At 40.4% G+C, this 21817-nt stretch overlaps 3 protein-coding genes across 5 annotated transcripts in view; 1 reads left to right on the forward strand and 2 right to left on the reverse strand.

Moving 5' to 3' along the window:
• The window catches only part of OTUD4 (OTU deubiquitinase 4), a 72244-nt gene extending 69744 nt beyond the window's left edge, over nucleotides 1-2500 (forward strand). For all 3 annotated transcript variants that reach the window (XM_083755430.1, XM_083755428.1, XM_083755429.1), the window contains exon 21: nucleotides 46-2500. In XM_083755430.1, coding sequence (XP_083611556.1) covers nucleotides 46-1215 — 1170 coding nt within the window. In that variant the 3' untranslated portion in view covers nucleotides 1216-2500. The remainder of the gene's footprint in view (nucleotides 1-45) is intronic.
• An 892-nt stretch (nucleotides 2501-3392) lies between these two features.
• ABCE1 (ATP binding cassette subfamily E member 1) lies at nucleotides 3393-21786 on the reverse strand. The gene is made up of 18 exons (XM_083755728.1): nucleotides 21646-21786; nucleotides 16354-16529; nucleotides 15441-15526; nucleotides 14698-14795; nucleotides 13818-13935; nucleotides 12051-12188; nucleotides 11420-11489; nucleotides 10416-10512; nucleotides 8902-8991; nucleotides 8052-8173; nucleotides 7383-7604; nucleotides 6011-6070; nucleotides 5863-5921; nucleotides 5647-5757; nucleotides 5414-5556; nucleotides 5148-5270; nucleotides 3981-4092; nucleotides 3393-3870 (listed from the first exon to the last, which is right to left on the reverse strand). Exons 2-18 carry the CDS (start codon nucleotides 16454-16456, stop codon nucleotides 3823-3825), a joined length of 1800 nt encoding a protein of 599 aa, XP_083611854.1. The 5' UTR covers nucleotides 16457-16529; nucleotides 21646-21786; the 3' UTR covers nucleotides 3393-3822.
• Nucleotides 16539-19439, reverse strand: LOC310852495 (cardiolipin synthase (CMP-forming)-like). Its single transcript, XM_083756098.1, has one exon. The coding sequence runs from the start codon at nucleotides 19354-19356 to the stop codon at nucleotides 18862-18864; it is 495 nt and encodes a 164-aa protein (XP_083612224.1). The 5' UTR covers nucleotides 19357-19439; the 3' UTR covers nucleotides 16539-18861.
• Nucleotides 21787-21817: the final 31 nt, after the last annotated feature.

The raw sequence follows: 21817 nt of genomic DNA on the forward strand, positions 1-21817 counted from the left end.
TTGTGAGAAGGTTCATCCAAGTTTTCTTTGTTTGCGTTTCTGCAGGCGTACAGTTGCCCCATGTGGGCCCCTCACTCGTATCTGTACCCTCTTCATCAGGCTTGCCTAACAGCATGCCGAATGTACCCAAAGGTGTCCCTGGCAGTGTATTCCCACAACCCTTGGATGCAAGAGGTTTCTTTATCTCCGAACGGAAATGAAGCTCCCCGAATAGACGGACACTTGCCTGGGCAGAATGAAGTTGGAATGAATGGCCAAAGTCCGCAGACGGACACCCGGCCTCCATCTGTGCCTCTCTTCATACCGGCTGCTCAAATGCCTGAAAGCCAAGGACTTGTCTGCGTAGAGTCTGAGAATCTAGGGCAAGGCCTTCCGGCTGAATACGAGTCCTTCGGGGGCCAAAGCGTGTTCCCACAACCTCCGTTTGGGCAGAATCAATTTCTAGGACCTGTTCCTGTTGCACCAGTGTACTCTCAACTTTGGTATGGGTATCCTGTTCAGGGCTATGTTGACAATTCTGGGGTGAGACAAGTAGTTGTGCCTCCTGTGGACAAGAGAGCTGATGCCGGCTTGCCTAAGGAGGGCCTTGCTGCAGTGACGGGATACTCCGAGTCGTTTCAGAAGGCAAGGAGTGAAAACAGCACCCAAGGCTCACCTCTCTCTGCAGCCACTGCAAAGAATGACTGTAATGTTCTAAACAAAACCTCAACCAGAGTGCCTAGGGAGAAGCAGGCTTGTCCTGCTGCGCCATCTGCTACACAAGCAGAGTCTGTACTCCAAAGCCCATCCACAGAGATGCAGGACAGCAGAAGACAGGTGTCAACGCCAAAAAGAGAATCGAAAAACTCTTCTTTTAGCCATAAAGAGAAGAACGACCAAGCCAGTGCAGGCCTGGAGGATTGTCAGGTACAAAGGCCAAGGGAAGAGAGTTCTGAAGATGAGCATGAAGTGTGTGATATGCTGAGGAGTGGCCGGTCAAAACAGTTTTATAACCAAACTTATGGAGGTGGCAGAAGGCCTAGAGGCGAATGGGGCTACCCTCCTGGACGGGGGGGATACCATTACTCAAGAAATGAAGAAGCCTGGCGGGGGCCACACAGCAGAAGCAGAGATGATGGCTTTCAGTATCACCGCAATTATAGAGGAAGGCCGTATCGGAATGACAGAAGAAGAGCAAACATGGGAGATGGTTATCGTGGGCAGCAGCTGCCTTAAGAGCACTTCTTCTGGAAGGCTTCAACATGAACGTGAATGTTGACAGCTGAAATGTGCCCAAAGGTTTCCCCTCTTTTGTTTTCTTTAAAGAGCAGAATTCCCTTTTCTATTTTTGAAGAGTGACATGAGGCCCAAGCGGAATAACCTCATGAGTGTTAAATAACTTTTGGAAATTATAAATAAATGCTAGTTGGTTTATTTAAATTCCGAAAACTATATAAACTATTGTGTTTAAAATATTGAAAGGTAGGTTTGGTGTTTGGACTTTTTCTTTGGAATTTATAATAGAAAAAAGTGGCTACAATGGAAACCTACTGCAGTTGAGTATTTTGACAGATGACAGTGAAGAATGTTGAACCAAATAGAATGTATGTCCTCGCATACTGCCTCTTGGGTCTAAACACTTGTAGCTTCCTGGACAGTTGACTTTGATGTGCTTCCAATCCAAAGGCCTTTCATCTCAAAAATCTGTGAAACTTGAACATGTGAGGTTGCGTTTTGCTTCAGTTAAGATGCCACATATGGTAGTCAACTATCCTTGTGTGTCCTAGGTGGTTGATAGTGTCTTACTCATAGGGGTATATATTTTTTAATTTTATAAAGCATTTCTTGAACTTGTAAAAAGCAATCAAGAATACTAGTGTATAAACTGGTAGGAAGTTGTTGTGAATTCTTCCAGGCAGTCTTAACCACTGGTATGATTGTAATGGTGCCTATGCCAACTACGTACCCTCAACAAAAGTACATTTCCAAAATAGTTTTGCAACTGTTACAACAGAACTTTTAAGATACTTTTGCACTGACAAATCCTTAAAACACTTGCTATGTGAGAAATGCATGGGCTAGATCTAAGCTTCCCTTTTCTGTTTAAGCAAGGCTTAGGCACTGAGTTGCTGTTAAGCCTCCTTTGCCTGCCCCTTTACACTGTGGAAATGTTTGTATTGTTTGTTCTTTCCTTTTTTTAAAGCCTCCTTCCTGCCTATATATAAAAATATATATAAAGCCTGGTTGCCCATCTTTGAGTGGGAGATTTCTAATTTACATTACACTATCAATCTGGTTGCTTTCTTTTGCCTTACAAAGCACTGAAATATGTGCTCCATTTTTTTCTCTCTGTAAAGTTGAACTGTGTATATTTGTGTGTGTATATCAGTGGAGAAGGTAATGGCTACTACTATTTTGTGTCCAAGAGATTGTATAACTTCCATCAGGAGACTTGAATGATACTGTTTATGAGTGCCCTTCTGATGCATGCTATAATAAAAAAAGATTTGTTTTTTCTGAATTTCTTTATATGGTGTGAGTGGTTTTTAAACATCTACTTGATAACTAGATGTAACTGAAACTCCAAGTGTAGACTAGGAAGCTGAGTAAAGTTTAGCTTACAACAACTTTGCAACTAAAGCTTAATACCTAGTTTTAAAAAATACCCAGGAATAGTTGGGATTGGCAGAGCATATTTTCTCCCACCCTCCCCCCAAACAAAGATATACTCTGCCAAGCCCATATTCCCAACATGTTTGCACTTCTGTCTTGGTGACGTTTACGTTGGCTTGGACAGAATGGAAGATGGCCGGATTCCCAAGGACGTGCTCTTTGGGGAGCTGGCAGCAGGCCTTGCAGATAACCTCAGTGCTTGGAGACCAGAGGAGAAATTACTGCTGGGAGGAGCACAGAGAGAAGAAACGTAATGGTGCACATGTAACAGTGGAAATCTGCCCTCAGCTTCAATAAAACATTTCTCTCCTGCATTGGTCTCCAGCTACAGCAAGTGCTGTAACACTCCCCCCCTCCATTGGTGCACTAGCTGTGTCAATACAATATGCATTAAGACACAATTACAGGGGCCTTGCAGAACCCTATAGGGCTCTCTGCTGTGAACTTTTCCAGATTGCATTTTCTCCTTTCACAGGGTCTATGTATTCAAAGAACTTTTAAACATGAAAGCAAGTACCTGTGCACCAGCTACGTAATCCAAAGGTAGAGGGATCAAATGGGACTAGGCAGACTTAATGTTCAGGATGGTGTTTTCTCATTACAATGACTTATATACTAGAATTAGTTTAATGCATTACTCAAAAGAACCTCAAGGGAGAAACTAGACTAACAACTCACTGAGTGATCTTGCTTGTCAAGGACTATGCATGTTTACAATCTGATCACTGACATTCAAACAATTGTAGATTTAGGTGACATTTATTTATGAAACCCTCATTTACAGAGAGTCAATCTTTTAAAATAAGCAATTTCTATATCTTGACTTTTTGTAAACCATCTTGTACAGAAAACAGCTCAAAGACTTAAAATTGGAAACATGTCAGCGTTTGGTACATTAATAAGTTAGGTTTGAACCAAAATATCCCCATTGTGGAAAAAAGTACATAGTATCTTGGTATGGTCACTTCAGCTGTCTCTGCTTTGAAATATTACATCAAAAGATGGCCTTGGCAGGCACAAAAAGAGGTGCTCTGACGCTGCTACTGGGCAGGAGATGTTACATGACAGTAACATTCTATTTTAACCTCTGGAATGAGAAATATTTTAAAACCTGATTGCATTTCATATAACAAAGTTTTCATTTTTATAAACTGATGATCAATTTTTCATTTAATCATCCAAGAAAAAGTAGTTCCCACTTTTCTTCTGTTCCACATCCTGTTAGAAGAAAAGAAACAAAAAACCATTAGAAACCTTACCCCTGCTTGGTCATCCAGCATACATTTTTTTCTTGTATGACAGATTTGAAGAAAGCTTTGAATTCTTACCTTGATTGAATTGAGTTTGTTTATTCTTGGTCTGTAATTGTTTGGATCTCTTCTGAAAGTAATCTCAAGCTGAGACAAGAACTTATTCATGCCAGCCAAAAGAGTTTGAGGACTGTGAAGAAAGCAGGTGTATATTACTTTCTCAAAGGTGCTTTTAGTGGTCTTGTAAACTTGCATAGTCTGGGGAGGCAAGAGTGCAACCTCTTTTTCCTGGACTTGCGTTAAAGGGTCCTCTTTTTATTTACTTTTGCTAGGAACACAATGCACTAGGAAATCATCTTGGCCTCTTAAATCACATCCCTTATTAGCGTTACTCCCTTTCCACCTATGCAATATTGGTTCCCTAGTGGTGCAGCAATAAAACTGCTAGTATATTTGCAAAGCTAACAAGGGTCCATTATAGTTTCAAATTAGATGGGGGACCACGTGTTGAGATTCTTGAATTGTAGGGGGCTGGAGCAGATGACTAAGTCCCAACCCTACAATTTTATCATTCCCACATAAACTGGGATAAATGGCATAAACTGATATGCTCGTTCAAACACAACATTTCTAATTAAGTTCTGTATTTGCACTAGTATCAGGCTAAAATGCCACCACTTTTGTTATACTATTCACAAGTTGTGAAGATGGGAGAGACACGAATGAGGTGAAATATGTGGAGACCTTACCATGGGTGTTGATTGTGCTTCCTGCTGCTGGGAGTTGCCAATTTTTAAAAAACATACAAGACTCCAGTGCCAGGAAGTACTGCCCTTACTCTGATTGCTTCACAACAATTCCATGCAATAATATCACATCAACATGAAGCCAACACGAATACCACAGGGATTGAGCAAATAGTATGGCTCCTTCCCAGAGTACAGTGGTACCTTGGGTTACAGACGCTTCAGGTTACAGACTCTGCTAACCCAGAAATAGTACCTTGAGTTAAGAACTTTGCTTCAGGATGAGAACAGAAACTGTGCAGCGGGAGGCCCCATTAGCTAAAGTGGTGTCTCAGGTTAAGAACAGTTTCAGGTTAAGAACAGACCTCTGGAATGAATTAAGTTCTTAACCTGAGGTACCACTGTAGAATCCAAAGGCAGAAGCGGATCCTGTCACCATAGGAACATGAGCATCAAAACTGCACTACAATATTCCCCTCCCCCCGTCGCTGTGCATTACCTGTTTGCCACTGTGCACCTGGATGGAATGCCATCAAAGACAATGACACGATCTGCAAGGTAGGTAGCCATGATGAAGTCGTGCTCTACCACAAAGGCAGTTTTTTTAGCATGGAGAATGAAACTGAAATGGAAGGGAAAATCAATGAGGCTTTTGCAATTTTTAAAATGTTTTTTTTTTTTTTTAAATAGTTAAACTACCTTCAAATATAAAATGAAACCTTTGCAAACATGTATCCCTCTTTCCCTATCCACTACCCTGCTTACCGTTTGACAACTCTAGCCGCCATCAGACGCTGTTCTGAGTCTAGGTATGCAGAAGGTTCATCAATCAAGTAGACGTCAGCTGGCTTGCCAAGACAGAGGGCAAGAGCAACCCGCTGCAACTCACCACCAGACAATGTTTGCACCTGGTTGAAGCAATATTTAAAAATTCACTTGGTGTAAGAGGGAAGGGACCCATTAACTACAAAACGTGGTATCACATGGGTGATAAATACCTCTTGATCAATGATATTTTCAATCTGTAGAGGTTTCATTACATCAGTCACAAACTGGGGGTGTGTATAGGCATCTCGAATCTTTTCATGAAGTAGCTGACGTACACTTCCCTATTAAAATAAGTTCACACTTTGCTTAGTCCAGTTCCCCTCATTCTTACTCTGTCATTCCCATTACTATTGCAAAGAAAGTTAAAATGTGAAACAAAGACTTACAGTAGACTTAGGACTAATCTTCTGTGGCTTATAACTAACATTTAAAACTGGTACTTCACCTGTAAGAGAGACATCATATGTAGTCACAGTAATTAAAAACAGAATTAAAATTTTAAATGGTATGCTAAATAAATACACAAAACATTACTTTTATCATCAGGTGTCAGTCTCCCAGCAAGCATGCGAATGAACGTCGTTTTTCCAGTTCCTGTAAGATTAAAATATATATATATATATAATCAAAATTAGCAAAGCATAGTTTATGGCTAGTCTTTAAAACATAAATCTGCATATAATAAAATAATAAAAAGCTTTGGGGAACGGTACTGTTTATAGAGATCTAAAGGCACCATATAGGTCCAGTTTGCTTGTTTCAGTAAACTATAGTTCATGTTTTATCATGAACGTACCAACTGTAACCAGTTCCCTCAAGTACAGGGGAGAAAACCACAATCTGTGGCAAAATGTTACATCCAAACTGGAGTTTATGGTTTGTTCTTGTTCCATAAACCAGAATCTATGCTGAGGTTTATCTGGAACAAAACAAACCATGATCTCTAGGTTTGGGTGTATCACTAAGCTGGAGATGATGGTTTGTACCCCACCTCTGGCACTAATAGATGCAATCGGGGTAAAATATTAACTATAGTGCACCATGATATACAAATGCTTCCATTTTTTTACTAAGAGCAGAATGCTAATAAATCCCCTTTTAAAAAACCCGGGTTCAGTGTTGTTTTTACTTGCATGTTTATTATGAACTAATGTAGCATTCCTAATCTACTGTTGTGTGTTCTACATGGGGCTAATATGAGGGTAAGAAGGCTCAGTTGGTGTGGAATGCAGTTGATTTGACTGTCATTTAACAGCAGCTGGTCACAAGGTGCACAAGCTCTCAGTTCTCTTCCAGGCCCAGTTCGAACGCCATGAATTTTTTACTTTAGAAGTCATAAATTGGTTTCTGGGCCCATGCAAGACTTAGAGAGACCACCTGTTCCCTTGTGTTCAATCAAAACTTTAGAGTACTGAGTCCATGCTTGGTTGAATAAAGGTATTCATACATGTATAGTGCGACTACAGTATCTTCCTGCAGCTAAGTATCAAAGTTCACAAAGTAGTGAAACTAACAGAAAATAAGAGAAGCTGCTTACATCTTGATCCAAGTTGGGGTGGAGTGGGGAGACACTAGCCACTTGCCGTTCATTTTTAAATGATGGTTTTCAGTCTATTCATTTCTTTTGCTAGCATCCATTGAGACATTTGAAACTTTTTAAAAATGATTTTAAAATATTGCAATGAATTTGGATGAGGCCAGGAAACAACCACTGTTCCTGGAGAGTTTTGTTATGTCCTCTATTGCATCAATTTGGATTCAGAACGGTAAATACGAAATGACATTGGATGTGCCCCAACTTTACCAACTGGCATCAGCAAGTAATATCCTTTCACTCTGACATAGCCTTTGGACCTAACCCCTGAAAAACAGATCACAATGAATTCTCCGGTTGAAATACACTCACCATTTTCTCCCAGCATCACCATTATTTCAGAGTCAGTGAATTCTCCAGCAACGATTGACAGCTCAAATTCCCCCATCTTTTTTCTCATTCCGGGATATTTATACATACACATCTTCTTGACCTCTTCTTCGTTAGCTGTCTCTGCCACCTTAAAAACAAGAGATGCATCTCGGAACCTTAGGTTTTCTGTTGGAACATAGCCATCCAAGAAAATGTTTATCCCTGTAAGAAGATAAATCATCATTAGGAAAGAGCACCTAAACCAGGCATAGAATTATCAAAAGATAAATCACCAACATGACAGAACAACAGACAACCCAAAAATAGGACTCAGCTCTATTTAGAGGTACTCAGGGTCTGCTCTTCACTTGGAAATGCATGTCATTTTACTTTCATGGTACTGAGATGAAACAGAAGAGGAATGAAGTGAAAAGATCTATAGAGATGGAAATAACTATATCTTGGTAAGGGCAAGAGCTAACCCAGCTCAGTTATTTGTCTAATGTGACCTACTTTTTAAGTATGAGAAGCCTGAGAGCATTTAGGAAGTATTTATATAAAAAAACCCCACACACTAAAGATGTCAAATTGTTTACATCACACATAACTATTTTGTAGGAAGAACACATAATTGAGGAAGACGAGAAAGTTGATTTAAAATATAGTTACCTTCTCTTACACTAAAAGGCATAGTGACAACACCATAAGCACTTGGCACACCATATAAGCAGCAGATGAAGTCAGACAAATAATCGAGCACACTCAGGTCATGTTCCACAACAATAATATACCTGAAAAAACAAAAACAAAAGCAAAAAGATAGTTGAATCAAGTTTTCTTCTGTTTTTAATTCAAGCAAAAATAAGACAGCATGAATTTTTTTCTGCTAGTACATGGCATCATACGTACATGGTACCATTTCATAGTGCATTTAAAGCAAAATTGTAAATTGTAAATACTGGAAATCTGGTTGCCGTTATTTTACTAAGATATGAAAGTCAAAGAATGTCAGTTTCAGCTTATTCTCCACTTTACCCAATAAATTATAAAAGTAGATACAGAAAAAGACATTTAAATCAGAAAATAATAGATGTAAGTGGGATATTCTCCAGGAGCAAGCAATGTCCACCCCTATTGTTTCTACATTAAAACTAGAAACAAACACTAGCATCCTGAGACTCTGCATCTCTAAGTAAGTGCTTAAGGCATACTGGCATCGATTTTGGTTGAAATCACAAAACCTGAAATGAATTCAGGCACTAGTGGGCAGGATAATACCATGAACAATTAGTATTATTACTAATTTAATTATGCATCACCTTCTAACTGCAGATCTGAAGGAAACTTACATAGTAAACCAATATTAAACACATGCAATATTAAACACATATAAGAACTATAAGTAAGGATACTAAACATCCTGCCTCCAAGTACATATCTCTCATAAGAAAATTATCACATGTAATCAGCATTACGAGGCTTGAATAATAGTACCTCCATTTATAATTACATTACTTACCGGTCAGGATTTATTAGAGATCGAATAGTAATGGCAGCCTTCAGACGCTGCTTAACATCCAGGTAGCTGGAGGGCTCATCAAACATGAAGCTATCCCAAGAAAAAAAAAGGGGGGCAGGTTTTATGTTCATCAAATTTAACAGACCATCCATCCTTCCCTAAATTCCATTTCTCTCTACTAATAATGAACTAAGAACCAGTAAGAATGGAGCCAAAAAAAGGGATTGTTGAGAAACAAGAGGGATATGCCAGCACCACCAGGTGCACCTAAAGGTATGCAGAAGTACAGAAAATATTTTTTAAAACCCCAAGGGAGCAAAAAGCTCAAAACAAGCGAATGGGAAATGAGCCTTGAGGGATGAAATGTCATGTTAGTAAAGAGAAAAATGAAAATGTGTGTTATGTAGAGGAATGAATTGGCCCATTTGAACCCTTTACCCAGCTTCCAATACCCTGGAGGGCATGGAAGGCTGGAATCCTGAATACCAGTACTCCTGTTAAGGGGTGAGGATACAACATTCTGTTGCCATGTCCCATTTCACAAAGGCTTAATAGCCCCACCACCTCCTCCTCCTCCTCCACCATGCTCTGGCATTTGGTGCCTTGTTGTTCTCCCACAGTATCACACAAAGCAGTGATAACCCACTGGGCGAGCACAGAGGATCCAGTTATCTGTCTGGTTTCACTCAAATAATTCCCCCAGTAAGTTGTGAAAAATGTCTTTTCAATGTTACACATGGACAACTCCATGTGAGCTTCCTTGCTAGAAAGTGAACCCTCATGTTAAGTCACAGCAAGTATTTCAGTCCCTGTGTTGTCTGCAGAATAGATTGGGACCCATGAACAGCACCCCTGGTTATAAATACAAGGTTAAAGCATGTTGAATGCTAAAATTTGAATACTTTCTTGTCAAAACGCTGCATAAAATAATTTGTAATAGAAATGGTCATGTGACTATTATGGACTCTTGCCAACTTAGAAAGTCTTCAGTCTTAAAATCACAAGGTTGTATCCAATGGTGTGGACATGAGGGGAACAGACTTCTACTCATATATCTGAAGGCAACTCTGTATTAGGGAAGTTTTTAATATTCAATGTTTCATTGTGTTTTTATTTGTTGGAAGCCACCCGGAGTGGCATATAAATAATAAATGATGATGATTATTATATTGTTATACAACAGGACTTCTCTCCTCTCCTGTAAACCCTCAAGATCTGCTCTGGCGTGTCAAATGATTCTTCAGAGCAAGTTTGGTGGTTGTGATGGGCTGCAGGGAGGAAAGACAGCTCCACTTGCACAACACTAGATTTCACACAGTTTATAAACCTTAGTCGGTAAAAGATGTGAAGTTAATTAGGTAAGTGAAAAAACTAAGGTCTAATTTTGAACTTTTGAAATGCCTGGCCCGCATGACAAAGTGAGGAAAAATTATGCATACAACACAGATCACAAACAATATTCTAAAATTAGCAAAGTTACTGAAGTCACTATTAAAAGCCAAATTGCTACATACATGTCAGCTTTTTGAATGCAAACCACAGCACAGGCAAATCTCTGAAGTTCTCCTCCTGATAGATCTTCAACGTTTCTTTCCCTCAGATGAGACAGATCTGCAAATATATTTTTCTCACAACCAAGTACATACAAAATATGCTAACATCTCAACTGGTTACAGTTAAATATATTAGTTTCTACACAAGAACTTCACCATTCATCTCCATAAGTAACTCCACACATTAACCTGGGTTGCATCAACAGTGTCCACTGCACAACATGTACAAGACCCAAAATGAACTGATGCCCTCTGCAAATGAAGTTAAGTGTTGGCAAATGCAACTATGGCTTCAGCTATAGCATCCTTCTGGATGACATGTTTGGAATGAACCTTGAGACATAATATTTTATAAATGTTTTTGTTCATTCCTAGAAAGTAGGCTCTGGAAAGGCAGTGGTGAGGGACTACTGCTCTTCCCTGTGCCCTTTAGCCCATAGGGTTCCATCATATTCCCATATTGTTCATAAAAAGGTGAAAACGTGCCTTTTTCAATGACCTCTTGTGTTTGTGTTTTTAATTTGGGCCTCCATTTCGTAATTCTGTGACATTTATTTTATGGTTACTGTATTATTAATTTGTTTTATTGTGATTGAGATGGATCCAGACTATCAATACCAGTGGAAAAACTGAAGTTGTTCACAACTAAGTCGAACTGATTTCAATGGGTCTACAGCATGACTAACTTAGTCTGGATCCAATCAATTTTTAGCTTAAGTCCTGTTACTGGGACACATGATTATACTTTTACAAAGAAAGCCTAAAATTTCATAAGTAACTAATATTAATCATCATTCTGCACTAAGCAGTCTATAAACATTCTTAAATTTAAAAAATATAATGCTGAATGTGAATTTAAAAGTTTAAGGTTTATGAAAGAAGTTTCAATTTTAAAAACAAAACAGAAAGCTTTTAGGACTAATTATGCATATTATTTTAAAACTTTGTATAAAAACATCACTTACCAAGCTGCTGACATACAATAGTCTGTGTGCCAGTTTCATCTTTCCTGTCCAATATAGTGCCCACTGTTCCCTGTCACAATAAGATGACAATCAGGACTTTACTTAAGCCACGATATGAGATAATATACTAAAATTGTAATCTGCTCTTGACTAAAACTCTGTCTTATATCTTTCATACAGAATGGGGTGAGCTTCCATTGCTCTGTCCCAGCTTCTGCCAACCTAGCAGTTTGAAAGCACACCAGTACAAGTAGATAAATAGGTACCACTATGGCAGGAAGGTAAATGGCATTTCCATGCGCTCTAGCACTCATCACAGTCCTCTATGTGCCAAAAGCATTTAGTCATGCTGGTCACATGATCTGGAAAGCTGTCTGTGGACAAACACTGGCTCCCTCAGTCTGAAGCAAGATGAGCACCGCACCCGATAGTCGCCTTTGACTGGACTTAACCATCCAGGGGTCCTTTACCTTTACCTCATACAGAAAATCGGCCTGTTTCTTCCCCCCATCCCACCTTACAGCACAATCCTAGCCATGTCTACTTAGAACTAAGTCCTACTGAATTCAATGAGGTTTACTCCAAGATAAGGGAACTTAGGACTGCAGCCTTAGCCAACAAGCTTACTCACCTTAGCAGCTTTAGGGATCTGGTCCACATACTGGGGCTTAATGATGGCCTTGAGGTCATCTTCCAAGATCTTGGTGAAATAGTTCTGCAACTCAGATCCTCGAAAGTAAGTCAGGATTTCTTGCCAGTCAGGAGGATCCTATACAAAAGCATTTCAAATAAACACTTGAGAGGTATGGAAACACGTCTAAGGACAAGAATATGTCGAATGGCATTTTGAGAAAATGTTTCAAGTGTTCATGAGGGAGCAGTGGCCTCCTAGAGCAACACTGGCTGTGATCACACCTCAGTTGTCTGTAGTAAACACTGTACATTGAATGTACAAGCGGCTTCCTGTTTTCTTGTCCCCTACCATAAGGAACAAAGCACAACTCCTCTAATTCTAGATACAGGAATTTTTAAATTTTGTTTCAACTCCTCTAATGTACGGAATAAAGCAAAATATGTGACCTAAGTGTTAGGTCCGAACCAGATATCATGGTTTATTGCACTCCAAACAAGCCATGGTGCGATGCCAAGATTTATTCTTGAACATGGGTTGTTTAGAAGTAAAGAAATCACAATTCCCGTTCAGTTTTAACTGGAAGCTAGGGATTATGGTTTTCACTCCCACTCATGCTAGGAGAGAAGAAAAGCAGGTGTAATCTTTGCATTCATGCTAAACTATTAGCTATTGTGTAATGTGACTCACAAATGTGTCTATCATGTGTTTCATAAAGCAGTAGCAGTAGCAGCTTGCAGCTCTGTTCTTTTTTACATCAAATAAATTGTCAGGTGGTATTTTTGAGAAACTAGTTTGAAACAAATCATGCAAGACTAAATTTAACCCATCCAGCTTGCATAGAATACAGTTAGCAAGTCATGACATCTACTTGTAGGCAACCAATTCTTTGTACAAAAACTTAACTTTAACATCAATCAGGTCAAGTAGGCAGAACAGAGATGTCTGAACCTACTGCTTACTTATGCATTCCGTCACAGAAATCTAGGATTCTAAACCATACGGAGGTATAAAAATGATATTCCTAATTACGCAAGGATTCCTCCCCCCCCAAAAAGTGTGGTATATCAATTTAAGCTTTGGGGTTTAACGTTTCCACAAAATACTACTACACAAGGCAAAAACCACAAAGTGTTTATGTGGGATGTGAATGCAAGTGAATTCACAGCTGGAGAGGGGGAACGGAATAGGAACTGTATTTTGGTAGCAGAGCATATACATTGCACGCAAAAGGTCCCAAGTTCAATCCCCTGCACTTCCAGCTAAGCTAGGGCTGGGAAAAGACTTCTGCCTGAAACCCTTGTCTGCTGTTGCCAGTTAGTGTAAACAATATTGAGTTAAGACGGTCTGACTTGCTATAAAGCAGCACCCTATGTTTCTGTGTTCGTAACACAGAATGGCGTAACAATGCATAAAATAAAAAAGACCAATAGCAATAGAGTGGAAAGATACTTATGGCAAAACCTGTCATCACTGCCGCTTTACAATGTTCGTCCTTTCAAAAGCCTCCTTTTTCCTCCCATTAACTTCTTGGTCCAACAGGAAAATGATGGTTAACATCCTCACATGAAAGACGTTTGTACATCTCTTAGCTTACATATTTGTGAACTTCCTAATGGTTAAATGGCTATATAGATTTTACTTATTGGGGCAAAGTAATGCTGCCAGTCTAGCAAGCACTACTCGTTTTCATTTGCACAAGAACTGCAAAATGCAGTTTCAAAGGATATTAGGAAATCACATTTGGCATATATTTAAAATACATACATCGTATTTTCCAAGGTTTGGCTTCTGTTTTCCTGCTAAGATTTTCAAGGCAGTTGACTTTCCAATACCGTTGGTTCCAACCAACCCCAGGACCTCTCCTGGACGTGGAATAGGCAACCTTCATAAAGTAATCCAACATTTTACACAACAATAAACCGACACAGCCTTATCTAAAGCAAGACAGAACTTAGGTGTTAATTGAATATGCTTTCCTCTCTCAACCCCATTATGTGCATCATTTTCATCAGAAATAAGGAAATATAATTAATGATATCTAAAGTGATCTCTATTTGCTCTGGAATTTAAAATTATATACACTATCCTTTAATTGCTTTACAAAGGCAAACAAGACACATTTACCAAGGAGAGTACTTCAGAAGGAAAGACTTTTCGCCATAAGTCATATATAAAAAACTTCAAGGTTTTGGTATTAACATGTAAGGCCCTATGCAGCTCTGGACCATATCACGTGAGAAACTATCCAGGTCACTGCATTCTGTAGAACACTTTCTCCTCAAAGTCCCCAAATATCAGAAGCCCACTCCAGTGATTTGGACTACAGCTTTCAGTGTGACTGCCCCATTCTGTGGAACAGCATTCCTGTCAAAATATGACAGGCACCCACTATCTGCACTTTCTAGAAACAACTGAATACATTTTGCGTGTGTGTGACAAGCTTTACCACCTGGATGAATAAATCTCTGCCATGGGTGTCCATTCTGTATTGTTTAAAATTCAAATCTTGGTTTCCCCCTGTTAACTTTTTAACAGCTGTTATTATTTTATTTTGTACATTGCCTTGAAGGAAAGTGGAAGGTGATTAACAAATAATGACAATAATTTATATTAACAACTTTTCAGGGATTGCAGCAGAGTGTACCTGTGAAGTTTGAAGGCATTGGCACAGTATCTGTGTGTTGTTTCTTTCTCCAGGTTGCTAGGCAAGTTAACAATAGACAAGGCTCCAAAAGGACATTTCTGTAACACAAATAAAATAAGCTTTACGTTGCAACAAATAAACAAAACAGAAGCCAAGTATAGTATTGGAATAAGACCGTTTTTCACTTGTATTTGCTGCCCCTATCCTACTATGTTGTCAGGAAACAAGCCATGGTCTGATTTGCCATCTGAACCTAGACTTACATACAAACCATGAGAAGCAAACCAAGAACAAACCTTGGTTTCCCTCTTGAACTTTGTCAGGAGACCCCCCCAAAAGGGGGGAAGGGGAGACAAGCGAGACCACAACGTATTTTCCAGCAGCAGTGGGTGGGTGAGAGCAGGAAAGCATGTTATCTCAGCAACTTACCAGCACACCGCTTGTTCTCATTAAACCAGTTTATTTTAAACTACGGTTTATGGTACTATGGTACTGTGTGAACCAGGCCACAGTGGGATTTTCAGAGTTTACAACGGTACATGCAAAGTAGGCCATGAGCATGTCACTGGCCATGTTTATTTGAGTGTCTGGGAGGTAGGGGACGTGCGGTGATGAAGCACACAGGCCCAAAATTCCCAATGCATGGAGGTGGGATGGGGAAAAGATGAGATCACCCACGTCCAAACAGCTCTAATGTGACATGTTTTAAACAGATTTCAATTATTACTAGACAAAATCTTTACCTTTATGCAAATACCACAACCAATGCACAATGTTTCAGAAATCCATGCTATTTTGCACTGTGATGTCACTTCTATGCACAGCTTCCCTGGTGAAAAGGAATATTAAAAAGGTTAGACACGCAAGACTTATTGAAAGCATTAGTATGGAATATGATCTAGAAACCACGCAGTAGCATCTGTAGGGATATCGCGGAGTGGGGAGTGGGGTCCGGAGGGAGCACCCTTCCCCACCAGCAGGCAGCCACAATCTGCCTGCACGCGTGACCTTGGGGTGCAGGGCAACCCACCCCCAGACAAGCCACAGCTGTCTGTGCATCGTTCCACCTCTGCCTGACCTTTCGCGATCTCAGCAGTTTGCGGTGTCCTGTCTGTAACCCTTTTCCATGAGACTTTTGTCTCCATTCGTCATACACAGTGCAAGGGGAAAATGACGCTGTGGAACAGGTGCCAAAATAACTTTGTGCCACCCCACGATTTCGGGACGGAAGATGTGTAAAGGTCACAGCCCAAAAATGCATTTGCCTGGCTTGCATATTTGTCTCAATAAAAAGAGGCTCCACAGGAATGGTGGTAGCTTGCTCGCTATAGCCCACCTGTGCGCAGCTCACATAATGATCAACACCTGTCTTGGGCCTTCACTTCAAGCATCAATTTGTGACTTAGACCTCAAATAGTCATGAATTTGAATTCCACATGATGCAGTTTTCATGGTTTTGATTGCCCCAAATTCTCCATATTCTTGATGATACTGTACTTTCCTACATTCCAAAAAAACCCCCCAAAACTACTGAAGATGGCAGATACGCTGGATACTTAAAAATCTGACTCTGTAGTCTAGAAACCAGTAAGTGAAACATTCAGCCTGTTTTAATTTTAACACAGAGTTTCGTATTAAGAGTTTTGAGTTCCTTACCCATTCGGACCACAGGACAGCTCTTTTTGCACTCTTGGCGGCATTTCTTTGGCTTACACTTGTCATGGCTCACAATAGCAATTCTTGTTAGCTTATCAGCCATTGTGATGAACTTAGAATTACGTAGATAACACAGACTTGAGATTCCAAAACAATGGAATTGGATAATTCAAGTTCTAGGTGGAAACAAACAGAATGATTAATAAAAAGTGAGAAAGCACAGGATTGGAGTATGCTATATAATGATATAAGAAGTGCAGTCCAAGATCAAGCATGTTCATTAAACTTAGGCATGGGTTCTCATTTTGACAGGCAATCATTGTGGGCAAAGTCTAGAAACTGGGAATGTGTTGCCCTCCAACTCACACCTTGCCCCAGCCAGCATGAGCAATAATCAGCGATAATGAGAGTTAAGACTCCCAACAGCATTTGGAGGGTCACGGATTCCCAACCTGCTCAGGTTCCCAATATTTATTCAGCTGGTTGTGACAGACAAGGAAGAAATACCAGTTTTTATATGGAAAACTACAGAGACTGAGAAATGCAATGAAAGAGAAAAATCTGGTTACCTTCCTTATGCGTATTTCAAAGATAGGACCTATCCTGCCATATTGAGACTCGTGAAGGGGAGTGAAAGGCGGGATATCAAATCCAAACTCTTCATTCCAATACCTCAACTTACATTCAACAAAGTGTCAAGAAAATATATCAAAACCAACCTGCAGAGCTGATGAAATGTGTGTATATACATACACACACACAATAAAATGTACATACCGCTTGACTGTAAAAACCCCTCAAAGCAATTAAAATATAGATATATATGCATACTTCTAATTACTTCTTCTTGCAAAGTGACAAATTATTTCTGGAAAGTATTTTTATCCAAGGAAACATTAAGAGGTCTCTTACTTTTTTAATTCATGCATGCTTATATACACCACAGTAATTTTATTCTCCACTTTAAAAATTCATTGTGGTAATTGGTGGGTCATTTTGATGCTGTGAAAGACTAGTGGCACATACTGAATGACAAAGGCATTATCTCCTAGCAATGGAAGCAAGTCTCTGGCTCCACCCATCAATATTACAAGCTTCTTTACTACCATGGATTGATAAATTCAGTTTCATTTATGCTAACACTTGAACTGGTAAGGACTTAACAGCAAGATGACTTGGAATATGCTGCCTTCAAGAACATCGTGCTTTTGCCTCCTGCAAAACTGCCTCATTATCTCTGACAACTATGCTTCCTACCTCTGAGTTCGACGCTACAAAATTATAAGGTAAATCAAATACTAGCATGCTTCTAGTGCCATGATCTTTAGCTGCAAGTGTACTGTCCTGAAAATCAGGTATTACAATAACTAGGTGAACAGAGTAGACAATTTTCTAGGGGAATCTTTTATTTAAAAAATGCTTTAGAAATTGGGCCCAACCAGAGATTGAAATGGTAATACCATGAAAGTACACTCTGCAGCACAGTAACTGTCGAGATAAGGGGGTACGTCTTTAAGTATGTTCAGCATAACAATACAATATGAATACTTATAAAGATCTTTTTGAGTAAGCTTTTTACAGAAGTAGTTACATAATCAAAAACATAACAGAACAGACATGACAATAGGACATACCACGAATATAACACATGATTAAGTAATACAATAAAATACAATAAAATAGGATGGAGGATTAGAAAGACAGAGAGAAAGGAAATTAAGGAATAGCATCCCAATGGGACAATGAGTATTTCATGAAAAAAAATAAGAAATACCACTGAAGAGCACACTTCTGAGCCAGAGAGGAATAAGGAGTTTTGGGGGTCTGCCTAAACTTTCAGATAAATGTTTTCAGATAAACAAAGATATTCTATCTTATTCTCCTCTCACATCCTTAATGTAAATACATTAAAGTGTTCTTTGTACAGAATGCTACACCCCAGTGCATGTTCTCTATTACTGGAAAATTCTTATTGCTAGGTAGGCTCTATAATAAAGCTGTTTGCACAGCAGAATACCTTGGACCACAGTCTGGAAAACAGAATGGTCACCGTAAAAACAAAGTTGGCCATCCTCATCATATTACATATATAATAGACTTGCCTTTAAAACAGACAACCCAACCTTCTACCTACATAGCAAATGCCTCAGTGTGGCAGAAAAACACTATTACTTCAATTATGTTACTGTAATTCTTTTTTTTTTAAATGCTTTAAGGTAAAACATATTTTATTTGCAACAAATTGAAAAGGTGCATTGAAAATTATGCATATTTACATGATCAAATCTTCATTTTAACTTCTGATTAGCTTCAATGTGAAGACATGGTTTCCACTGAGACAAAGCTATCAAAAGAAGTGTTCTTTATCCATAGTCCAAATATTATGCAGGCAATGCCATCCCAACACAAACAAAATAGGAAGTCAGCAACTCACTCTTGAGATCCTTCAGTTGCTGTTTAGCACCTAAACTGTTTTTTTGGCCAGTTAGTAACTGTAAGCAGATGCTGTCACTGTGAAAGCTGTGATGCACCATAAGGTCTGAAGATACTGTCCACATAATTGAAAACAGGAGCTGCTAAAGAAACTGCCATTAAGATGAGCTGTACTACTGTGTTCGTCTTGCTGATAAATGTTGGCTTTAACTGAGCCGTGGCATAACATGGATTAAAGTATCTAAGTGTTCTTAGTGGAGGAACAGTTCTGTATTGCACATAAAAACCAGCAGCAATTAATGCAATGTCCTTTAAAATGATCAAAGATGTAAGAGGAACTGGAATAAGATTTGCACACGTCAGGCTGATGAACAGGACGCTGATAACAACTTTATTAGCCAGAGGGTCCAGGGCACTTCCTAAAGCAGATTTTTGGCTGGCCCAATTTTGTGCAATAAAGCCATCCAACAAATCTGTTATTCCAGCCAGAGTAAATACACCCAACGGAATACTGAAATTTTCTTTAACAATCAAGTAGCCCAAAACTGGTGCCAGACCAATCCTTGCCATTGATAGATAATTAGGAATTGTCCAAGAGTTGTAATACAGTTCGGTGTATCCATGGGAAGGCCTCACTTTCCTGGCACCATGCTCTTGAGTTTTCTGGGGGCTACCCCCAGGGCCACCTCCGACCCTGTAGCTGGCCCGCTCACATCGTGGCTGCCCAGGCCCTCGGGTGGAGCACCCAGGCCAGGCCAAGGTGAGCAGCTGCCAGGAGGGTAGGCGGCAGCCACACACCCGGGAGAGGAATCTGGCGCCGGAGGCTTCGCTGGGGCCTGCGCCCCTCAGGAGCCCCCAGCTGCAGGCATCAAATTATGTTAATTCTGAACAGGGGTCATGTTTGCTGATATTCTACTTGATGTTATACTTGGCCAGTAGTTAGACCAAAAAGCTCCACCCTGTAGGAATGCAAAGAAAGGCCACTTTCTGCTTCTGTAATCTACTAGAGTTCACCTCCTCTTTTCATTTAAAGATATCGGTTTTTCCTCATGAGGGCCAGGAAAGAGAGAAGCGACTAGCATATGCTGAGAGAGAGCGAAATATGCTGTGAGAGCTTTGATATAGCAGTAATAATAAGCTATTTAAGAAGCTGGTCTTTCTGGCAAAGAGAACTGCTGACACAGGAAAAGGAAGCAAAGCTCCAGCTATAAGCCAAGTTCTCCCCAGTGCAGAGATCCTGTTTTTGTACCTCAGTTGGGATTTCAATTTCTGCAGAGCATTTTTTGTAGGAGACCACTTTCCCATAATTGTTGTCATAAGAAATGTTATAATTCTCAATGCGTTCTGACTTCTAGGTCCTTCAGAACTGCCTGACGTGGTTGAATAAAGTTATGAGTGAGAATATTTTTAAGCAGCTGTTAGCAATAAAAATGGTTAACCTTTAAGGTACCTTGGTTTGGCTCCAACAAACGAACCCACCTATTTTAACTTTAAGAAGGCAACTCCTACATCCCTATATGTACACAGAGTTCAACTAATCATCCTAAAATCTACAATGGAAAACCACAGAGCAAGCATGTCCGGCCCACTGGTCAGTTTAATCTGGCCCCTGTGGCAGTTTATTTCCTGGGGTAAAATCCTAAAAAAAAGCCCTTCATTTCATCAAATCTGGCCCTCTTTGAAAAAAGTTTGGACACCACTGCTATAGAGGGACCATCCTTAACTAAGCCATTACTTAATGCAGGGGGGATAAAGAAAGTGCACATTTTTACGGTACCTTTCAACCCTACAATTCTATGATTCTATGTAATAAATAGCCTTCTAGCAACTTTAGACAGCAGCAAAACTCCAACATGTCAAATTTACCAGTAGTAGAACAATTTATTCATCTCAACTAATTTTGTTAAAAAGAGACACTAGTCTACTCATGTCAATACTACTGCCGCATCATACATTTAAAGTACTATAAAACTTCAGCAGTCATGGCTTCCCTTAAATAATCATGGGAACCGTAGTTTGCTATGGATACTGAGAACTGTTACAAAATGCCTGTTCCCTCATTTCCCTACATTTTCCAGAGTCGTTTAACAACCGACTCCTCTTTCCTAGGAGCTCTGTCAGGGTAATATGGGGTCTTCTAAGGACTCTCCACACCCTGAAAAAACTACAGCTCCCAAGATTCTTTGTGGGAAGCCATGGCTGCTAAAATGCCACAGCAGTGCTTTAAATGCATGGCACAGAAGTGGCCTTACATCTCAGATGATTAAAAACCAAGGGACTGGAACTCTCCCTCTCTCTTTACGTAATGTGTGGAGGGCCACCGACACTGAATTTAACAGGAGATGAAAGATACAGCCAACAATACGGGGGGCGGGTAGGTCTTGACTTATGACAAGCTTACCTAAGCGGCTCATGCAAGAGGGGAAAAAAGAGTAATTTTAACACCTTTTGACAGTCGACCACTGTTTCGACCTTTCTCACCAGGAGGGTCTGTTTAACTGGAGTCAACCCGCCCCCCCCCAAAAAAATTTTCCCTTTCCCTCAAACAAAGGCCTCTACGTGGGAAAAAAAAGATCCGAAATCGTTATGGAGGGTCGCGGAGAACCAAGGGGCTCGACAACCCGTGGAAATGGGGAAGAACTAAGGGGGAAGGAAGGGACCCCGAGAGGCTGGAGCCTGCCCTGCCTACTAGGCAGGTAGAAGGGCCGGCGGGGCCCTGCGTGTTCCTCATACAGCCGAAGCCGGCCGGGACCCCGCGCGGCCCAGCCAGCCTTATCTCCAGCCGCTCAAGCGGCCCCACCTGCCCAGAGGAGGAGCGGGTGGCCGCCAAGTTATCGCTCTCCGGCAGCTTTTACTTACCAAGAAGCGAAGGGGGGGAGAGAAGGGGAGGCCTCCCGTCCGGGACGGAGGGAAACGGGGAAGCTGCGAAGGGCCCCCTCCGGGGCTCGCAGCTGGGCTCGGAGACAACGTGCTCCGGCTGCCACCCGGCCAAAATGGCCGCCACCCTAAAAGGAGGAGCTGGCGCCGCTCA

The sequence above is a fragment of the Podarcis gaigeae genome, assembly GCF_964106915.1.
Source record: "Podarcis gaigeae genome assembly, chromosome: 9".
Taxonomy (NCBI): Eukaryota; Metazoa; Chordata; class Lepidosauria; order Squamata; family Lacertidae; genus Podarcis; species Podarcis gaigeae.